General features: G+C 43.2%; 1 protein-coding gene across 4 annotated transcripts in view; it reads right to left on the bottom strand.

Annotated features, from left to right (window-relative positions):
* Positions 1–2,268: 2,268 nt before the first annotated feature.
* The window catches only part of adgrl1b (adhesion G protein-coupled receptor L1b), a 40,685-nt gene continuing 24,641 nt past the window's right edge, over positions 2,269–18,312 (bottom strand). For 2 of the 4 annotated variants that reach the window (XM_086081809.1, XM_086081810.1), the window contains 17 exons: positions 17,678–17,781; positions 17,385–17,570; positions 17,246–17,284; positions 16,438–16,618; positions 16,223–16,345; positions 15,867–16,084; positions 15,620–15,793; positions 13,834–14,046; positions 13,526–13,746; positions 12,485–12,551; positions 12,289–12,377; positions 8,719–8,887; positions 8,486–8,635; positions 8,304–8,400; positions 8,105–8,215; positions 5,650–5,670; positions 2,269–5,357 (listed from right to left, as the gene is read on the bottom strand). In XM_086081809.1, coding sequence (XP_085937935.1) covers positions 3,397–5,357; positions 5,650–5,670; positions 8,105–8,215; positions 8,304–8,400; positions 8,486–8,635; positions 8,719–8,887; positions 12,289–12,377; positions 12,485–12,551; positions 13,526–13,746; positions 13,834–14,046; positions 15,620–15,793; positions 15,867–16,084; positions 16,223–16,345; positions 16,438–16,618; positions 17,246–17,284; positions 17,385–17,570; positions 17,678–17,781 — 4,124 coding nt within the window. In that variant the 3' untranslated portion in view covers positions 2,269–3,396. The remainder of the gene's footprint in view (positions 5,358–5,649; positions 5,671–8,104; positions 8,216–8,303; positions 8,401–8,485; positions 8,636–8,718; positions 8,888–12,288; positions 12,378–12,484; positions 12,552–13,525; positions 13,747–13,833; positions 14,047–15,619; positions 15,794–15,866; positions 16,085–16,222; positions 16,346–16,437; positions 16,619–17,245; positions 17,285–17,384; positions 17,571–17,677; positions 17,782–18,312) is intronic. The other 2 variants (XR_015095735.1, XM_086081811.1) reach the window with 2 other exon arrangements.

Genomic DNA, 18,312 nt, shown 5'->3' with positions numbered 1-18,312 from the left:
TATTTTTTAGAACAAATGTATTGTTAAAGGCGGAATTTGCTATTCAAATAACTCATTTGTTTTAAATGGGCATTATGACTTGTCAGTGGTACATGACCAATATGATCTGTAAAAATCAGCCGTCGACTATATACTGTATAAAAACAACCACGGCCGAGGAAAAACAACCAATCCAGCAGAAGGCTTAGTTTACTAGATGCCAATCATTTGTCCCTTGTGGATACACTCATCGTGGGCACACTCCTGCAGCCTTTCAACAAACAAAACTTCAAAGCAGTAATGTTTCATGTTACACTAACACGATTAATAAAAGGTTTTTCTGGGGTAGCAAGTATTGTATATATAAGTGTTGTTCCGATACCATTTTTTTGGCCCCTGATACCAATTCCGACACCCAGTTTTGCAGTATCGGCCGATACCTAGATTATTATTTTTTTCTTTCAACATGAAAAAGCTGTCCTTCCATTGGTTCAGAACATTCAAGGTCCAATAGGATATCTTGGCTCGGCAGGCAGTGAACACGTCACACATCGGTGAATGTCGTGCCGAGCAAGGCACAAGATGCTGCATCTGAAGTCCTATATCAGCGTCGGAAATAATAGTATCGGGATGTAACTTGTTAGTACTTGCCGATACCACTGTTTTAATGCAGTATCAAGGCCTTTCCCGATACTGGTATCGGAACAACACCGGTAACAAGGTAACAGGTCAGTGCAAGGCAGTGAGTGTGTACATACTTAAGTGTATCAATGTTGGGTTGGGGCCAGCGACGTCATGTATCATGTACTATCTTTTTTAAATAATTGCAAGTTCCTCTTTTCACCAGTTTTAAAGATGGATTTGATATTGAATGCTCTTTGGTTTTTTATATGCTAAGTGCTAAATTTTTTTTAATAAGAATCTGTAAAATATTGAATATTTTTATGAGAGGCCAATAACACCCAGATTATATTATGGTGGGGGTGCTGCAGGAGTATGGGGCACTGAACCCGCTGATGGGGGCAGTTTGGTCTCTACAACTGGTGTCAAGAGTTATGTCCATTTCCAGCAATAGGTCGGATTCATTTCCAGTGAAGGTTGTACTCTGCCAAGGCTGCCCTCTGCCACCGATTCTGTTCACAATCTTCATGGAAAGATTTTCTAGATGCAGTCGAGGTGCCGAGAGGGTCCGAGTTGGTGGCCTCAATACTGCCTCTCTGCTTTTTGCAGATGATGTGGTTCTGCAGGCTTCATCACAAGTCAAATCCATTTTGCCCTGTACTGACACTTGTCGACTGAAAATGGCATCATAGTTACAATATTTTAATCACAATGTCGTGTTTGAGCCAGGATAATATATCCACTTAAAGCCTCCGGTCAAGGTGGCTAGGACGAAAATCAGCACCTCCAAATCTGAGATCATCGTTGTCAATTGGAAAAGGGCGCCCTCTCTAAGTTGTCAATGAGATTGTGCCCTAATTGGAGGAGTTCAAGTATCTTTGGATCTTGTTAACAAGTGAGGGGAGGATGGTGTCGTCGACAAGCGGATCGGAGCATCATCTGTAGACATGAAGTATCAGCCTGCTGTGGTGGAAGAAGCTATCAAGTTAACAGTCAATCCACAGTCCCACCCTCACCTATGGTCATGAGCTGAGGGTCGTGACCAAAAGAACAAGATCCAAGCGGCCAAAATGAGTTCCTTCCATAGGGTGTCTGGGCTCTTCTGGAGAGATAGGATTAGAAGCTTGGTCCTGCCTCATGGACGCCTCTCTGGCAAGGAATTGTGGGCACCAGGAGGAGGCCCCAGGGACGACCCAGGACATGCTGGAGACACTACGTCCAGCTGACCTGGAATCGGAATCACCCCCAGAAAGAACTGCATGAAGTGGCTGGGGAGAAGGAAGTCTGGGCTGTCCTGTTAAATCTGCTTCCCCTGTAACCTGACCCTGGATAAGAGGAAGAAAACAGATGGGTGGCTAGTCCACAGATATCTGTGTAAATGAATGCGGAAGTATAAAAAGTTGTATTGGTTGGCTATATGGGCTACTAAGGCTACTGTCTAAGCCAGAGGTGCCCAAGTCCGGTCCTCGAGAACCCCTACCCAACCTGTTTTCCATGTCTCCCTCCTTCAACGCAGCTGAATCAAATGATCAGCTCATCAGCAAGCTTTGCAGAAGCCTGATAACGATCTTGAAGAGAAACATGGAAAGGATAGGGGATCTCAAGGACCGGACTTGAGCACCCCTGGTCTTAAGCCTTACCTTCTATAGTCAAAGACAGGACAAGAAAGATTAATTTCACGTTTACTCGAACTTCAATAGCAATACAAGACAATTAGAACACTTGAGGGTAATATGTACAAGGATATCAGGGGTTGCAGAAAAAGTTCTGAGGTTTCACATGATCTGCTTTGGAGACGATAGTTCTGTTTCTATGACAACTGCGCTGAAAACTGTTCCACGGCCAACAGTTAATGGCGACTGGAGGACACGTTTTGGTCTTGATGTGAGTTGAAATCGGAAGGAGGGCGCACGTTGTAAGGCCCACCTCCGTCGACATTACTAAAATGCTCCTCTGTGATACATTAATCTGTGATACATTAATCATAAATCATAATCATAAAAGATTTGTATATATTTACACACTCTCTCACTCACACACGCACACATACACACCTTGCGCACACGCATGCTCATCAAGCGACACACATTCGTTCACTTGCACTTGGAACACTTCCTTCTTACAGAACGCATGGCCTTGTAAGAACCGCTAGAAAGTCATGCATGTGTTCTTTGAAAGGATTTTTTTGGCAACACACAAGTGCTTTGATCCGTCACAACACTGTTCTCTTGCTACGAGGAGGGGCCAAACCCAGGCAATGGACCAACGCAAAGTCAGATAATGGGCCAGTCAGAATTAAAGCACTGATGAAGCAGGAAGACACGGCAGGGGTTCCGGGAAAGAGAGCAGAGGAAGAGTTTCGACCAATGAGCCACACTTCTAGAAAAGTAACGAAAACTGAGAAGGGGGCAGGGGAAGTCTCGTGGTGATCGGGAGATAGAAGCAGGGAGGAGCCATCTTTGACATCATCGCTGCCTTCTTTGGCCAATTGAGATCATTGTTAGAGCTGGGCAAAACCGCCGTTAAGGCGGACCCGTCATTGACGGATGCCCACCTTTCGACAAGAGCCAAAACCTTGAAAAAATATGCAGACTGAGCACCGACTGAAGTAGGTTTATGTCCGTCCTTCGCGTCATAAAGCGCTTGCAAAAAGGTGGACATGCGCCAATGATGGGCCAATGTAATGACGGTTTTGCCCAGCTCTGATCATTATCATCGATAACTGCTAGTTAACACTTGTTGGTTGTGCTTTTCTCCACCTCCCTGGTTTCTATGCCCCGATCACCACCGCCCTAGTCACAGGCTCGTCACACGCTGCATCTGACCGTCGTCTCCTTCCGAAGAGGGCTCGGATGTGTACATTGCCTCTCCGTTAGTCGTCGGTGGTGGCGGCTGATAAAAGGTCTGCAGGTGATTGGGCCGTGGGCCAAGGGGGGTTCTCCCGAGGCTGTAGGGCAGCTCCAGGGCAGGCTGCTGGGGCGGGCTGGCGGGGCTGAGCTCTTCTGGACCTTCGGGGCTACTGTCAGGGTAGGAGAGGGTTGGGGGGGAGGTACGACTGTAGAAGCGAGGAGGAGAACCGCTTCGGCTGTACACTTGGGGCGAGTGGCGGGAGTAGAGATTGTTGGGAGGAGAATTAGTGTCTCGGGGAGCAAATATGTTAGTCGGAGGTGAGCTTCGCGAGAAGAGACCGAGAGGTGGTGATCGATGGTCTCCGGGGTACAGTGGCGACGGGTTGGAGTCTTGGACGTAGACAGGTGAGGTGTCGGGGTCAAGGTCAAGATCAGGGGTCAAAGGCAGAGTAAAGCCATCGGAATCCTCTCGGTCGCCATGGTACCGAAGAGAACCTCTATCTTTTCCTCTTTTCCTCCCATCAAGGCCGCCGTCATTGCTCTCAAACAAGAAAGATTCCTCTCTGTCTACATCGACCCCTCCACGCCACACATCTAGCGCTCTGTCTTTCTGCTTGTCATTCTCTCGTTCAAATCCTGCTCTCCAACCATCTCTCTCCTTTTCTCTCTCCATCCCAGCTCTCCAGCCATCAATCCCAAAATCTTTTCGCTGAGTGATGAAAGTTTCTTCCCGGTCCGTCTCTGCTGCTCCTCGCCATGCATCCATCCTTCCGTCTCTCTTCTCCAGGAGATGAGGTTCCTCCCTTCCTCTCTCCATTCCACTTCTCCACTCAGCCATGTCTCCATTTCTCTTTTGAGAGCTGAAAGATTCCTCCCTTGCTCTGTTACCTCCCCGCCACTCGTCCATAAGGCCATCTCTTTTTAGGAGAAAGGCTTCATCCTTCTCCCTGTCCTGCCCTCCTCGCCAAGCGTCGACACTGGCCTCCCTTTGTTTCATCAGAAGCGGCTCCTCCAGAGCTTTGTACAAGGGCTCAGACTCCTGTGGAGGCGGGGGAGGAGGCGGTGGCAAGGGTCTGTCTCTGTAACGATCCCGATCTCGCTCCCTTTCTTTGTCCGTCCCGCCGCTTGACTCGGCCGTGCTGCGGTGGCGGGACAGGGTGCCAGGGGTGCGGCTGAGGGTGGCGTACGGCCGAGCCTGAACATCGGGGGGGCGTGCTTGTTGCCTTTCCTGGAGCCCGCGACGACCCAGAGTGCCTTGCAGCTGCAGTCTCTCCCCGTCTTTAAGCAACTCGCGGGACTCAGCATCTGCTGGAGTGCGTGCGTGTGACCAGCCATCTTGTGAGCGTGGTGTTGTGCTATGATCTTGTTCATGTGATGTGGAATGTGTCTCAGCACCTTGTAGATGGTGCCTCAAATGTGGCCAGCCCTCTTGTGCGTTGTGTCGAGTGGCGGGCTGCATGGTGGCCGCCCAGCCCTCCTGGGGTTGCTGCGTGTGCCGAGTCAACGTGGCAGTGTGAGTGAGGGCCGCCCTGTCCAGATGATGAGGCCTCGCCAGGCTTCCGTAGCGCTCGGGAGGGACGGGCATGTCGCCAGAAGGCCTCAGGTTGCTCTGCACCAGCTCAGAGATGATCATCTTTTCCAGGGCAGCCGCGTCAGAAAGGTTACGACGCATTCCGGCACCGGTGCTCAAATCCGCAGCGCTGTGTGGGGTCAGCAGGGAAGGGGAGATGTCATCGCCTCCCATGCCAACGCCTCCCTCTTTCAGAAGGTCAGTGCTGCCCACCACTCCGGCTCGGGATCCAGGCATGGCCCCCAGTCCATGTAGGGTGAAGGTATTGGGAGTATAACCTCCGTTGAGACACACACTGTCCAATCCACAGGATTCCTGACTTTGCGAAACACCAACTTCTACAGGAAGAAACAGGAAATGACCAGTTTTAAAAGGTAAGACAGAATAACAAAATCGTGTTGTGAAAAGAGTTGCATGAGTCGATGTACAGTATGAACAAATGAGTAGAGCTTCTTCCTAAAGACTGAGACTTTTTTTTGTTTTATCTGAAACATTTTATGTGGTTGCTTGACAAGTATTTCATGTCATTATGATCTACTAAGTATGAGTGTGCAAATATGAAAGGGTGGTCTATGACGACAACCACGGTGCCAAATGATTTGGGTGAGCACAATAAAGAAGAGCTCATACTCTTGTTTCGGAAGGTTCCAACTGGTCCACGGAAGAGAGAGACAGAGAGGAAAAGAGTCAAAAACATAACAACACAAATATAAAAACAAAATCAAAGCAGCCCTAAAGTAGACACCAATTATCCGTTGAAACAAAAAGTAACACACACACGTATCAACCACGGCCAAGATCTTTGTTTTTGTGTGTGTCAACAACAAAAATAATGGATTCAAAGTAGTATATATATTAAGGGTAATCCATTATAACAAGGGCTCTATTTTCATAGACAAGCACACGTGCGCTCAGCTTAAAATGGCCACATATCAATTTTGGTGCAGGCATAAGTCCAGTTAGTGGTTGGGACAAGTCATCCAACACAATACGACCATGTTGGTCGTTTTACCATGCACGGAAATACAACCAGACGGAGCGTATTCCACGACAGGTCCCCCATGTCACAAGACAAACAAGACGTTGTTATATTCTGCGCATGCTCCTTCTTGACATCAATTCATCGTCACTTTTGGTGATGTAAAGTAGACTAAATTGTATGCTATGAATTTTGAGGCGCAAGCAGACAGATTGGCGTGCTGCGGACGTGCATGTCATTATATTTCATTTATATATATGGCATGGAGGGGGCAGGGGGGGCACATATGGATCCACGATTGAGAAGTGCACAACATTCTCCAATTGTCCACGTCACATGTCCAGCGAGTCAGTTTACTTCTGCCACTTCTGCCCGGCGTGCATTACGGACCACCTTGATTTTAATGCAAATAAGGGATACCACACACATTCCATCCCACAATGGCGTACATTGCCACAAACGCCCATTTCTAGCTCCGCCCATCTATAAAAATTCAAAAAGAAAGAAAACTCCATCCATGCACGCAGGTAGACTGCATTTTGCACTAGACATGAAAATAGGGCCCAAAGTATTATGAAAATCACTTTCTCTTAAAAACGGATGACACAAACAATAAACATCAATCCATCCATCCATTTTCTATAATAGTGTTTCTCAACCCTGGTCCTCAAGGCACACTATCCAGCCTTTTTTAAATGTCTCCCCATTCCATTGCAGCTGAGGATCATTATCAGGCTTCTCCAGAGCTTGCTAATGAGCTGTCATTGGAATCAGCTGCATTGGAATAAGGAGACATGGAAAACAGACTGGATAGTGTGCCCCGAGGACCAAGGTTGAGAAACATTGTCTATAACACTTGTCATCAGTGGTACACCCTGGACTGGTCGCCAGCCAATGACAAGCCACATATAGACAAAAAGCCATTCCCACTCACATTCACACTCATGGACAATTTAGAGCAGGGGTGAGCACACTCTGACCTCGAGGGCCGGAGTCCTACAGGTTTTAGATGTTTCCCTTCTCCAACACAGCTCCAAACAAGCCTGATAATGATTTTGTTGATTGGGATCAGCTGCGTTGGAGCAGGGAAACATCCAAAACCTGCAGGATTCCGGTCCTCGAGGACCGAGTTTGCCCACCACTGATTTAGAGTCTTTGGAATGTGGGAAAGCCAGAGTATCAGCAGAAAACCCACACACTCACAGGGCAAATATGCAAATTGATTTGGAAGGATTATTTGAATTTAAATGTTTATGGTTTTTCACTTGGAATCCCACTATATCTGTTGTTGCATGCTGAGTATATAATTATTTCCTAGTGTCTTTACCTACATAAGGGACCTACCCTCACTCTATTCTAGACTATCATTCACATCCATAACTGTACTTGCATGGTATGTAGGATAACAAAGCATTGCAGACGTCATACCAAAGGTAACTACTGTACAATATTCAGAGGTGGGCATTCCGTCAATATTGACGGAAGGTCTGTCAATCCGTCAATGACTGACGCTCATTTTGTTGACGACTGACGGGAAACTTTGAGAAATTGACAAATTTTGCATTGACGAAAGTGGGTTTTCATCCATCAATGAAATCGTCAATCCGACAATAAATTCGGCATTTTGGTGAGGTATTGACGATTGACGGAAACATTGACGGATGCTAATTTTGCTGAGCAATCGGTGAATGGCGGATTGACCGTTCGGCTTGAAATATTGACGGATTGATGATGATGGGTGTTCCGACTTGACGATTGACGGACGTTCAAAATTCATTGACGCGCCCACCTCTAATAATATTTTTTTAAAGTACTCTCAATTCAGTTAAAACACTGAACAGCACAGTGCACAAGAATGACAAATTAAAGCAAACTGAAACCTTAATTTATAGAAACTCTAATTAACGTCATTGTAACGCCTGTATCTGTTTTATTGGCTCTTGCACAGTACTGTCTACTATTCTGACTTAATGATTGGACAAATAAACATTATCAACCAGGCAGACTTGTTGAGGACTCTCACAAAGAGAAATGCAGTTAAGGGAACCCACCAATTAAGCCATTAGTGTACAAAAGAAAGACCACTGAGGTTGTGATAAAGTATACCTGTGGAGGTGAAGGGTTGGTTGTATCCCTGTGCCAACATGGTGTCATAAGGAGAGGCTCCTGCGTGAGTCTGCAGCACTGGATTGGTCAGGAAATGATTCCCCAATGCAGCTATGTGCAGAAAAAAGATGAATCCGAATCAATGTTGCACCGCGAAGCAACAAAGAAAGCGTGCGAAAACAATAAAGCAGATGTTAACCTCTGCTCAGAGTTGGAGTGCTGTTAACATCAGCGGCGATGAAAGATGACTCAGTCTGTCTGCGCACCGTGTCATTCCACATCCTCCTAATTCGACTCTGGAGCCGAGAATATTGGCAGAGAGTCAAAACAGGTTCGTGTCGAGAAAAAGCCCATAAGAGAAGTGCGAAATGGAGCACGGACCTGTCTGTTCGCCGTGGCTCTCCGCCCCTGGCTACTGCTGTAGCGGCTGTTGGAGCGCAGCGCTGCACCCTTGACCGAGTCCGGAGAACTGGATGAAGAGGTTGCGCAGCACTGTGAGAGACGGAGACATCGGCCGTAGTCTTTCTGACCCTGAACACAAAGCACATCACGAACCGTCGGCGGCGTGCGATCACACGAGCACCAAGATAACGATGCTCAGCTCTGAGGCTGACCTTCCTGGCGAGGGTGCAGTGCAGGATGGTGATGAGGAAGCCCTGCGCTGTATTCAGGGAGGCGAAGAGGTAAGCCAGGAGGAGGGAAGGCGCAGACAAGAACATCAGGCCAGAGGACCAGTTGACGCACTGCAGGAAGAGCAGCGTCAACGAGCCCACCGCCCACGCCCTGGACACACAAGACCACATGTCACTGTCATGCGGAAATAATTTCAACATTTTTACAGAAGAAGGAGAACGCATGCATGTGCTGTGACCTTGTTCATTTTGTGATTTTTTGTTTGTTTGGTGGTGATTGAGCAGTTGAGTGTCAACAGGTGGGAGCTGCTGGTTGGCTGTTTCAAAATGATTGCCTCCGTGGGATTGGCCAGAGGAGGGATGGAAGTTTTTTTTAAACCGCCGAAAGTTAGCAGTCATTTAGCTTCACCTTGCAACCTGGCCAGATGTTGTTTGAGTACCAGAAGTCTTGTTGTGAGCATTGTCTGTATGATACTCAGATATCAACTCAACCCTGTGTGTAACTGCCACATTGTCATTTTTGTGCATTTTGTTTTCTTTGCTTTTGGGCGTTTGTCGCCACCCACACCAGAGAGGGCGCTGTAGTGGGGTGTATGTGTGTATGTCAGTGAGTAAGTGAGTAGAGGAAGAGCTTAGGGAGGAGAGAAAGTATAGACACAGCGAGACATAAATAATGTTAAGTTCAGAGAGAAACAGAAAAAACAAAGACAGAAGAAAACAAGCCTAGTTCCCTTTTTGGACATTACACAGAGCCAATGAGGTTAGTTTATTTTGTGTTTGCCAATACTTTTGTGTAAGTTAAATCTAAGTTGTCTTTATTTTCTTTATGCTAACTGTTTAGTTTGTATGTGTGTTTTTCACTGTGGAATTATTGTTGGCAAGAAGCAATAAATTCAGCAGTAAAAAGAAAACTACTTGTGTCTGTGGCTATTAAGTTCAACTAAGGGAGATATACTTTGTGTATAGTAAAATTATTGTCATTGTATCTGAATATAGCCTGGTCGGAAGGAGAAGCCTTTTTCGTTCATCCTGTTATCTCGCATTTTTTTAAATTATTGTTTGGGTTCCCCTCAACCAGGAACATTACATCATTTTCTGGGACGAACATAACACGTCATGTTTTTGAGGGCACGAGGAGGAGCTGGATGCCTACCAAGCCCTCATTCCTCATGACATAATGACACAAAGCTTAAAGCAGAGACTAGATCTTTAACTAAGCAACTGGCTACAACACTACAGTATACCAATAGAAGCGGTCCTGATACGTCCTCCTGGCTGCAGTAATTAAGTACTGCTTCCACTGGACCAATTCAATACACTCTTGCCTTCATGGATGATATTAATACCTGTCCAATGCTAGTAGTTGGTGTTACTTAACCATTAACCATATTTACTGTAATTTATCAGGTTGGTAGTCTGCTGTTAAAATTCAGCATCCTAACATCACAAGGTGAACTTCAAAACTTGATTTTGACTGAAGAGCTTTTCCAGAATCAGGGCTGCTTTTAACCCTAAATTTGCACAAATGTGTGCACAATAGAATCAATATTTTGGCATACATGATCAAATTATAGAAGGGGAAAATGAAAGTCTGAATTTAAATTACATCACATGCTCGACGTGAGGACAAGATACTATTAGAAGATAAAATATAACATAACATAACATAAAATACCCCAAATTTGCACCAAATTGCAAACCCAAGCTATCTAACACCACTGTAACACGACCGCAAGTGCAGTGTGTCAGATCTCCTTTTTGCTTTGCGGAATTCTCCTACAAGGTTAGCATTCATTATAACAAAAGCCACTTTCAGTGAACATTCATGACACTCTGACGAAATGGAAGCCGCAAAGGCCTTTTCATAGCAGCAGGAAAAAAATCGGAAAATGTTACGTTTTTAATTAATGGAGATTAAAGAGACCTTTGAATGGGCTGCACGTTGGCACTTAAGTAATAGGTCTGTATGTAAAAAATGATGCCAACAAAAAAATGAATCTCCCTGAAAAGCCCAGTATTTATTTATTTATGGCAACTCTCAGCACAAGATGTAACAGCCATTATTTATGGGTTGTTTCTCCTCGTAATTGAAGGGAGGATGGCAGCATTACTATTGTTTCCTGGCTTAGTCCAAGCCAACCTGTGAAAATATAAAAGCACTCGGCACAATATTTTGGATTTTATTGACATTAAATGTGAGCTCCTATGAGTAGAAGCCATTATCACCTCCACACAATCAAAAATATTGTGCCGATCTTTTTACAGGTCGAGGTGCACATGACAAGGGATGTGCATCAGAATTTTGGTGACGATTGGACGTAGTCTTCAGACATTTAGCCATGCTCAAGCTTTTTTTAGATGGACGGCGAGCTGACACTGCGCACAGACAGCGAGTAAAAGTTGGCCAGATGTTCAATATTCGCTTACGGACCATCCACAAGTTACATAATCCTGGATGAAATATGTGGAACAAATCACCATAAATCAATTGAAATATATATTTTTTCATTCTGAGAGCTGAACAGTAATAGCTGGAACCGGCAGACCTTTGCATACTACACATCAAACGTTGCTGATATCTCTCATTATAGAGAAGATGGATGAAATGCATTCAGTTAGAATAATTCACCAGAAATCAATGCAAACACTTATTCTCATTTTGAGTACTTTTTTTCCTCATTCTGTGTTAAGAATTGGTCTACCATTGCCAACTACTACAGCAATCAGAATGAGAGGTGTTTTAATTGTTATTTTATTTTTTGGTGAATATTTTTGTCACTTAATTGTCCCCTGTTTCTCCTTAATAAGCGATATCATTAAATTTGGAACTGCCGTAATTAGTGGCCTATCATTGCCAACTACTACAGCAACCATAATGAGAAAAGGCATTTAAATAGATTTCTGGAGAATATTTCTGACACCTTATTTCACCCAGTTTCTCCATGCTCAATTAGGGTGATAATGATTCTACTCAAATGTCAGGTCTCTGAATGAAAGTGCATGGTCATAGGAGAGGAAGTGGACCTACAATAAGTATTGTTATGTTATGTTGTTACACTCTTTCAAATCATCTTTTAAAAATAGGCTTCTAAACAAAACTTTTGCTAGGTGTGCAGCTAATGTCGTTAAGAAGTGTCGGCAACATGTATTGACCTGGTTACAGAACCAGAATAAATTGTACCATTTTATGGCCTTCAAATCGACCTGCCACTTCCTGTTGAGCATAATACATTCAGAGAAATTGGCAATGTCACAGTCAGAATTTTCATTCCTATGATTACCGGGACAAACTCAATTGTGTTTATTCAGTATGAGAATTGTGTTTAGCACAGGTATTAAGTGCTCTTTTAAACCCAATAGTTATAGCATGTAGAAGTAATACCAGAACAGTTTCTATAATCATTTTGAAAGATTGCCCGCTTGTCACACAAAACATGCAAAGTATTATGTCAAACTAAATTTGTAAACTAAACTAAATATAATGAAACAAAAGTAACATGGATCACCTCAATTGTAAATGTTTTGCCCACAGCTCGAGAGACAATTACAAACCTCAGGTTGTCATGGCGACTGGAGTCTGGCTTCAGGGCGGCAGTGCTGTGCATCTTATGTAAGGTCATCACTAAGATGACAAGGTTGAGCTGTAGACAATAACACAAACTGTCAATGCGTTACCTTCGCACATACATTTGTACACTACACACAGTAAATGGTTAACTCTGCATGAGGGCAGGAACAAAAATCTCACAGTGATAATAACAGCCACTGGTCCAAGGAAACTCCAAATGAAGTAATTATCAGTTCGCAGCCAGCAGCTGTGCGTAAAGACACACGAATTAGAGGAGGAAGAAAAACAACAACAATCTGTCTATACAATCACAGTCCTTAATGTTAGACAATTTGAAGTGAAAACAGAAAATGTGCCTTTACAAATACAATAATGGTCAGTTTTGATTGACACTTGATATGTATATATTAGGAATAAGAACACATTTCGTGCCTCTCCAACTCTCCGCCGTAACTATAAATAGTATCATTTGTCTACAAAAATTGTTAAAATGCTCATTTATAGTTTGTCATCAATTTGCCTGAAATTAAAAATTAATAAATAAATAAATGAGAGCGCCACTGCCACCTACTGTAGTGGATGTGCAATTACTCTTTACTCTAGTATGGCAAAACAAAAAAAGTTCTCCCGGGTCATAATTTTATATTATACATATATATTAGTGCTGTCACAGTTAAAGCGTTAACTCACTGATTAATCACAACAAATTATCGCATTAATCATGTATTAATGCATATTAATCACACTAATAATTTTGACCGCATATGATCCTTTAGCTTGACAGCGAATGGTTCCGTTACACACGCATTAATGTAAAATATTTAATAAATGTTTGCGTACGACATTCTGCATATTTGTTCTAGTGAAATATATATATTTTTTTAATTACTCAAGTAATTAATTGATTAGAAAAAGAGGAGGATGAGCGTGTGCAGTGGATCAAAAAATGTTGAAGGCGTCCTCATAACATTAAATGTCAAAAGAATTAACACATAACAGGTGCTCTTTAAATTTGGCAGGCAAAATAATGTTGATAAAAAGCCTTTTTAATTAAGCGATTAATCGTGATTAATCAAAATTCTAAGATGTGATTAATCTGATTAAAAAAATATTGTTTTATGTATACAGTATATATATATATATATATATATATATATATATATATATATATATATATATATATATTGTACACACTGCACAGTTGTATTGTGATGAACTTACAAAGCCTTTGAGCCGTAGCCTCTGAAGTCAATGGCTGCAGACACAGCCACCACCAGCCCGGGTACAGAGTAGCCACTCAAGTACAAATACTTGCGTCTGGAATTACGACCCTCAAAGACTTCACGTTGCAAAATGTACAGTTCCACTGCTTCCAGACACAGCCAGCAGAACACTGAGAGCAATGAGAAGTGCAGCAGGCCGGCAATGATGGAGCACACAACCTTTAAATATAATGTGAGAAAACCGAAATGACACACGAGAGAGAAAACTAAATTTTGCAAGCATGTTTTAGGTAAATAAGAACTCACGGTATATTGTGTCTTATTGGATTCCACAAGGAAGAGCAGCTCTGTTATGAGCAGGTTTGCCCACAGGTTGCAGTGGATGGTGCTGTGGTCAGTGTGCCAGGGTGCCGCCTGGCAGCATAAGGTGGTAAGACAGGTGGCCAAACACACCAGAGCAACAGAGATGCCCACCCAGGAGACGATATAGACCAAAAGCTCCTCTACTCCCACACCAGACTGCCAAGACCAAGAAGAACAAAGAAAGTATGTCAATTGCCTTTTATTAGAGATCACAACAGCCGACGGCGTTTAGAAATATTTCTCTCACAGCTTCAACTCAAGATAATTGAATGGTTAATTAATAAACGTCTTCCTATCTTACAAATTAGTGCAAAAATGGGATCTGATGGCTGAGGACTAGTAGGAATAACAGCATTTATCAGCCTTTCTAATTTGGGAACTGAACCCTATCTTGGAGTTTGAGAAGCAGCAATCTTGCCATAATTAATCAGGAGAATGACACACAAGCTTTCCAGAAATGACTGATGATTCTTTTACAATTTCGGCTGGTTGCTGTTGACTGAAACTTGCAAATATTAAAGAAAAAATACAGTACGTGTCATACAGGCAGTAAACATAACAATATTTACCAGCTATTCATCTTGAGGCAAGATTATCATCGGTGCTGAACAAAGACGGTGCACATCATAAGTATGGAGAAAATAAATTAAAAATAAATAAATGTAAGTGAAAATAAAACGGGCGGATCTAAAAAATATAATTCAATAATTAAATGCAAAAAACAAATATAAATGGAAATAAAAACGACAAAAATATAAATAAATAAAAGTGAAAATGAATACAAAAATAAAAACAAGATTAAAAAAATAAACAGATATAAAAATAAATACGGAAATAAAAAAAAAAAAGATTTCTATCAAAACACTGCTCTTATATTTATATGTATTTATTTAATGCTGCATACGCTGTCAGCATGAAATGCGTCATGAAATTTTATTCAAATGAGGGGGCGGTCCTAAGCGTGTCTTGGTTGGACTCCGCCCTTGCAAACTGTCATTCAATGGTGGAGTATTCGCTCATCCACACCAAGCAGGTTGACAAACAAAGAAGTCTCAACGGCTTGTATGGAGAGCTCCAGTAATGAACAGTGGACAATCTTGTCAAGTGGACAACCTTGTCCACTATCACTGAAATTTGCGTTGCTCAACAACGTCACACAATTTCCTGTAAACAACAAGGTCCATTGTTTCTTTCGTGTGTGTGAATTCTCCATTCTCCATTGCTGTGGAACGGGCTGGCTGACATGTCAATCAACCATTAGGCGAATAGATCAACCCAAGACAAACTTAGGACCGCCCCCTCATTTGAATAACATTTCATGACATATTTCATGCTGACAGTATATCAGCATAAGATAAAAAAAAGTGTTTTTAATTCTTTCATTGACATTTAATTATATTTTTTTGTTAATTTTTTTATTTATTTCCACATTTATTATTATATTTATTTGTATTTTTTTTAATCTCGTTTTATTTTTGTATTCATTTTTACTTTATATTTTTTGTTGTTTTTATTTCCATTTATATGAATTTTTTATACTTATTTTTTTATTGTTTATTTTTTTACATCTGTTTTTATTTTCACTTTTATTTATTTTTTATTTGAGCATTTTTGATCCTCCATGCATAAGTCTTGTGCACAATTCTAGAAGTGTGAAGACGCTTTTCGTTAAAAAAAAAAACCCACACACACACAAAACCACAATCATTCCAAGTTTGTGATTACTTACAGCAGGTTGCTGGTACGTCATGAGTACAGCATAGCTTGACAGGTGGTTGCAGGCGCAAGTTGTATGCGTATTGTTGGTGTGCAACAGGCGGCATCCCTGTGTGGACCACCTGCCGGTCCCAGACACCCCTGAGCCGTTCCAGAAAGAGCAGTTGGGACCAAAGTGGTTGTCCAGCTGTGGATACAACACAAAAACAATTCAGTTGTGTTGATTAAGATCATCAGGAATCTTTCGTTTCCCAGCAGACCTGCAGGTGCCTGAGGGTGAACACCACGGGCTCAGCGAGGAAGACTCTGTTGGAGCCTCTGTGCACGGAAGCAGATATGACGTGCGAGTTGACCACCAGGCTCCTGCGCCTGACTTCTGACCCTTGTCCAAGTCCAAGTCCGAGCCGCAAGGTGGAGTTCTGGGTGGTTAGGAAGGTGCCCAAGTTCTTGTATAAGGAAAGGACCAGCTTCACTTGGCCTGTACAGTGAAGGAAGAAAGCTATTTAGAGGCATTGATTGTGTACTTGCGTTATCATAACATTAATTCCACAATCCATTAACAGCTATAAGTGCGGTTTATCTATTGTTTTAATTGTGAGATGAGTGTGCTTCGCACCATTATTGCTATACTGCTGCAGGGCCACAGCTGAGATCTGCAGGATGCTGTCGCTGTCGTAGGAGTGCGGGAATGTTAGGTCCTGTATGTCCGCCTCGGTGTTTAGCACATACACCTCCAGATCTAATCACACACATACAAAAAAAAGGTCTGATTGAGATGCTCGTTTTGAAATTGTGGTCTGTTGAGCGCTCGGAAAAAGAGAGACAGCATACCGACGTTTGGTGCTCTGTCACTGAAACGACCTTCATAGAGGTTGTTAGCTAATAAGAACGCTCCTTTCTCTACCGCATCCAGCAGGAGTGATGCAGAGCGGGACTGGTCAGGACCGTTCATGTCAGCCCAGGACACCAGAGCCTCAGGACCCAACAAGTTATCTACTGTTTGAACCACAGCCTGACAAGCAGAAATATACATTACATCATGGTAGTGTGTCCATTCACCTGGTCATCCTCTTTTGTTCCTCCGCCCATCAGAGGTGGTAAATCCAGGTGCAGAAAGTAAAAAAATCTTAGCCACAGGTGATTGGACTCAACCAGCAGGCAAACGGGCGCCTGTGACTAAAGCCAAACTGTGGCATGGATTTTACTTTCTGGACCTGGATTTTGACACCTCTGCTATCCATCCAGTCCATTATCAATTCATCCATTAAAAAAAGCTAACAGCCACCATTCAGCCATTCATATTTCTGTCCAGCATCTATCCCTCATCCATTCATCCATCCATTCATTTAGCTACCATTCATCCGTCCATCTATACATCAATCGTCATTACCTTCAATCATCCGTCCATTTGTGTACTAAACATCTGTCTGCCATTCCATTTGTCTCTCGTCCATCTTACATGTCAGCCATCCATCCATTTCTATCATACATCCATCTATCATCTGTCCATCTGACAATCTTACATCTGTCCATCCATGATCCCTTTTCCCATAATTCCTTATCCAACTATCCACCAGTGATTCATCAGTTCATCTATTCAATAATCATCCATACATCCATCCATCCATCCATCGCCTACCTGCACGTAAGCCCTGCATGTGCGTTCCCTTTTCTGCAGCTACAAAGACAGCAAACAACATCTGTGTTACAAATATCAGCACTGACATTTCCTGTAAAAGGTCAAGTACACATCAGCATGAATTTGAGGAGCAATTCACCTTATTGTAATTGCGTGCCGCAGACTCTTTATTGGCTGGTCTCAAGGCTTGAAGCTGCGAGTCCAAGATGTCCAGTAGCTGTTCAATCAATTTTACAGACATGCTGACATCACCAGCGTAGATCCGTCCCCGGGTCAGGTTGACCAGCTCCCCAGCTATGTTCGCTGCATTCTCTCCGCTTTTAATCTGGAGGAAGGTAGCAGTGTTCTGAATCACTTTTTATTGTTGACATTTAAAGTGCAGGTTGCTTGTTAACGGGTCATTTGCGCAAGGTGTGTGCATATGTAACTGACCTTTTGTGCAATCTGGCTGACCCAGGGAGAGGTACAGTTAGAGAGATCAGGACCTCTGGAGCTCCAGCTCACTGGCGACATCTTGCACTCGTAGGACGCTATACCTGGAGAACAAGATACAGGCACAGGTATTCAAGAAGGGTTACGCCCACTTCACACTGACTGAGGAACGGACGCGGTGCGTTTTCCGTACGGCCGTCGCAAGGAATAAAAAGCATTCGAGTGTCAATTCACACCAGCTGCAGTGCGGTGCGTATGTGGTGCGGAATGTTTCCGCAAGCGTTCTATTTTTGCCAAAACGCCGCATGCGGATTTTCATGAAGCTGAAGAAATGACACAAGCCGGACAGGAAGTCGAGCCTCGGCATCAAGGTAGATCTGGTATTTTTCAAAATAAAACAGTTTGCAAACTCATTTTTGGGGGGAGGGAAGCTAGCTAACTACATAGCATGATATGAGTCGGACATTTAAGACAAAAAAAATGGCTGGGAGTGAATGAAATAAAGGGGAAGTCAACCCCCCAAAAATATTTACAATAATATGTTCTATGCAGCCTCACAAGTCTGAACACAGTATTTTGATTAATATTGTATTTATGGAATATGAATAAATGAGCAAACTCCACCCATTTTTATC

This window comes from Leptonotus elevatus, chromosome 8, assembly GCF_054856555.1.
Source record: "Leptonotus elevatus isolate MCC_2025b chromosome 8, RoL_Lele_1.0, whole genome shotgun sequence".
NCBI classification, from domain to species: domain Eukaryota; kingdom Metazoa; phylum Chordata; class Actinopteri; order Syngnathiformes; family Syngnathidae; genus Leptonotus; species Leptonotus elevatus.
This window is presented reverse-complemented; position numbering and strand designations above follow the sequence as displayed.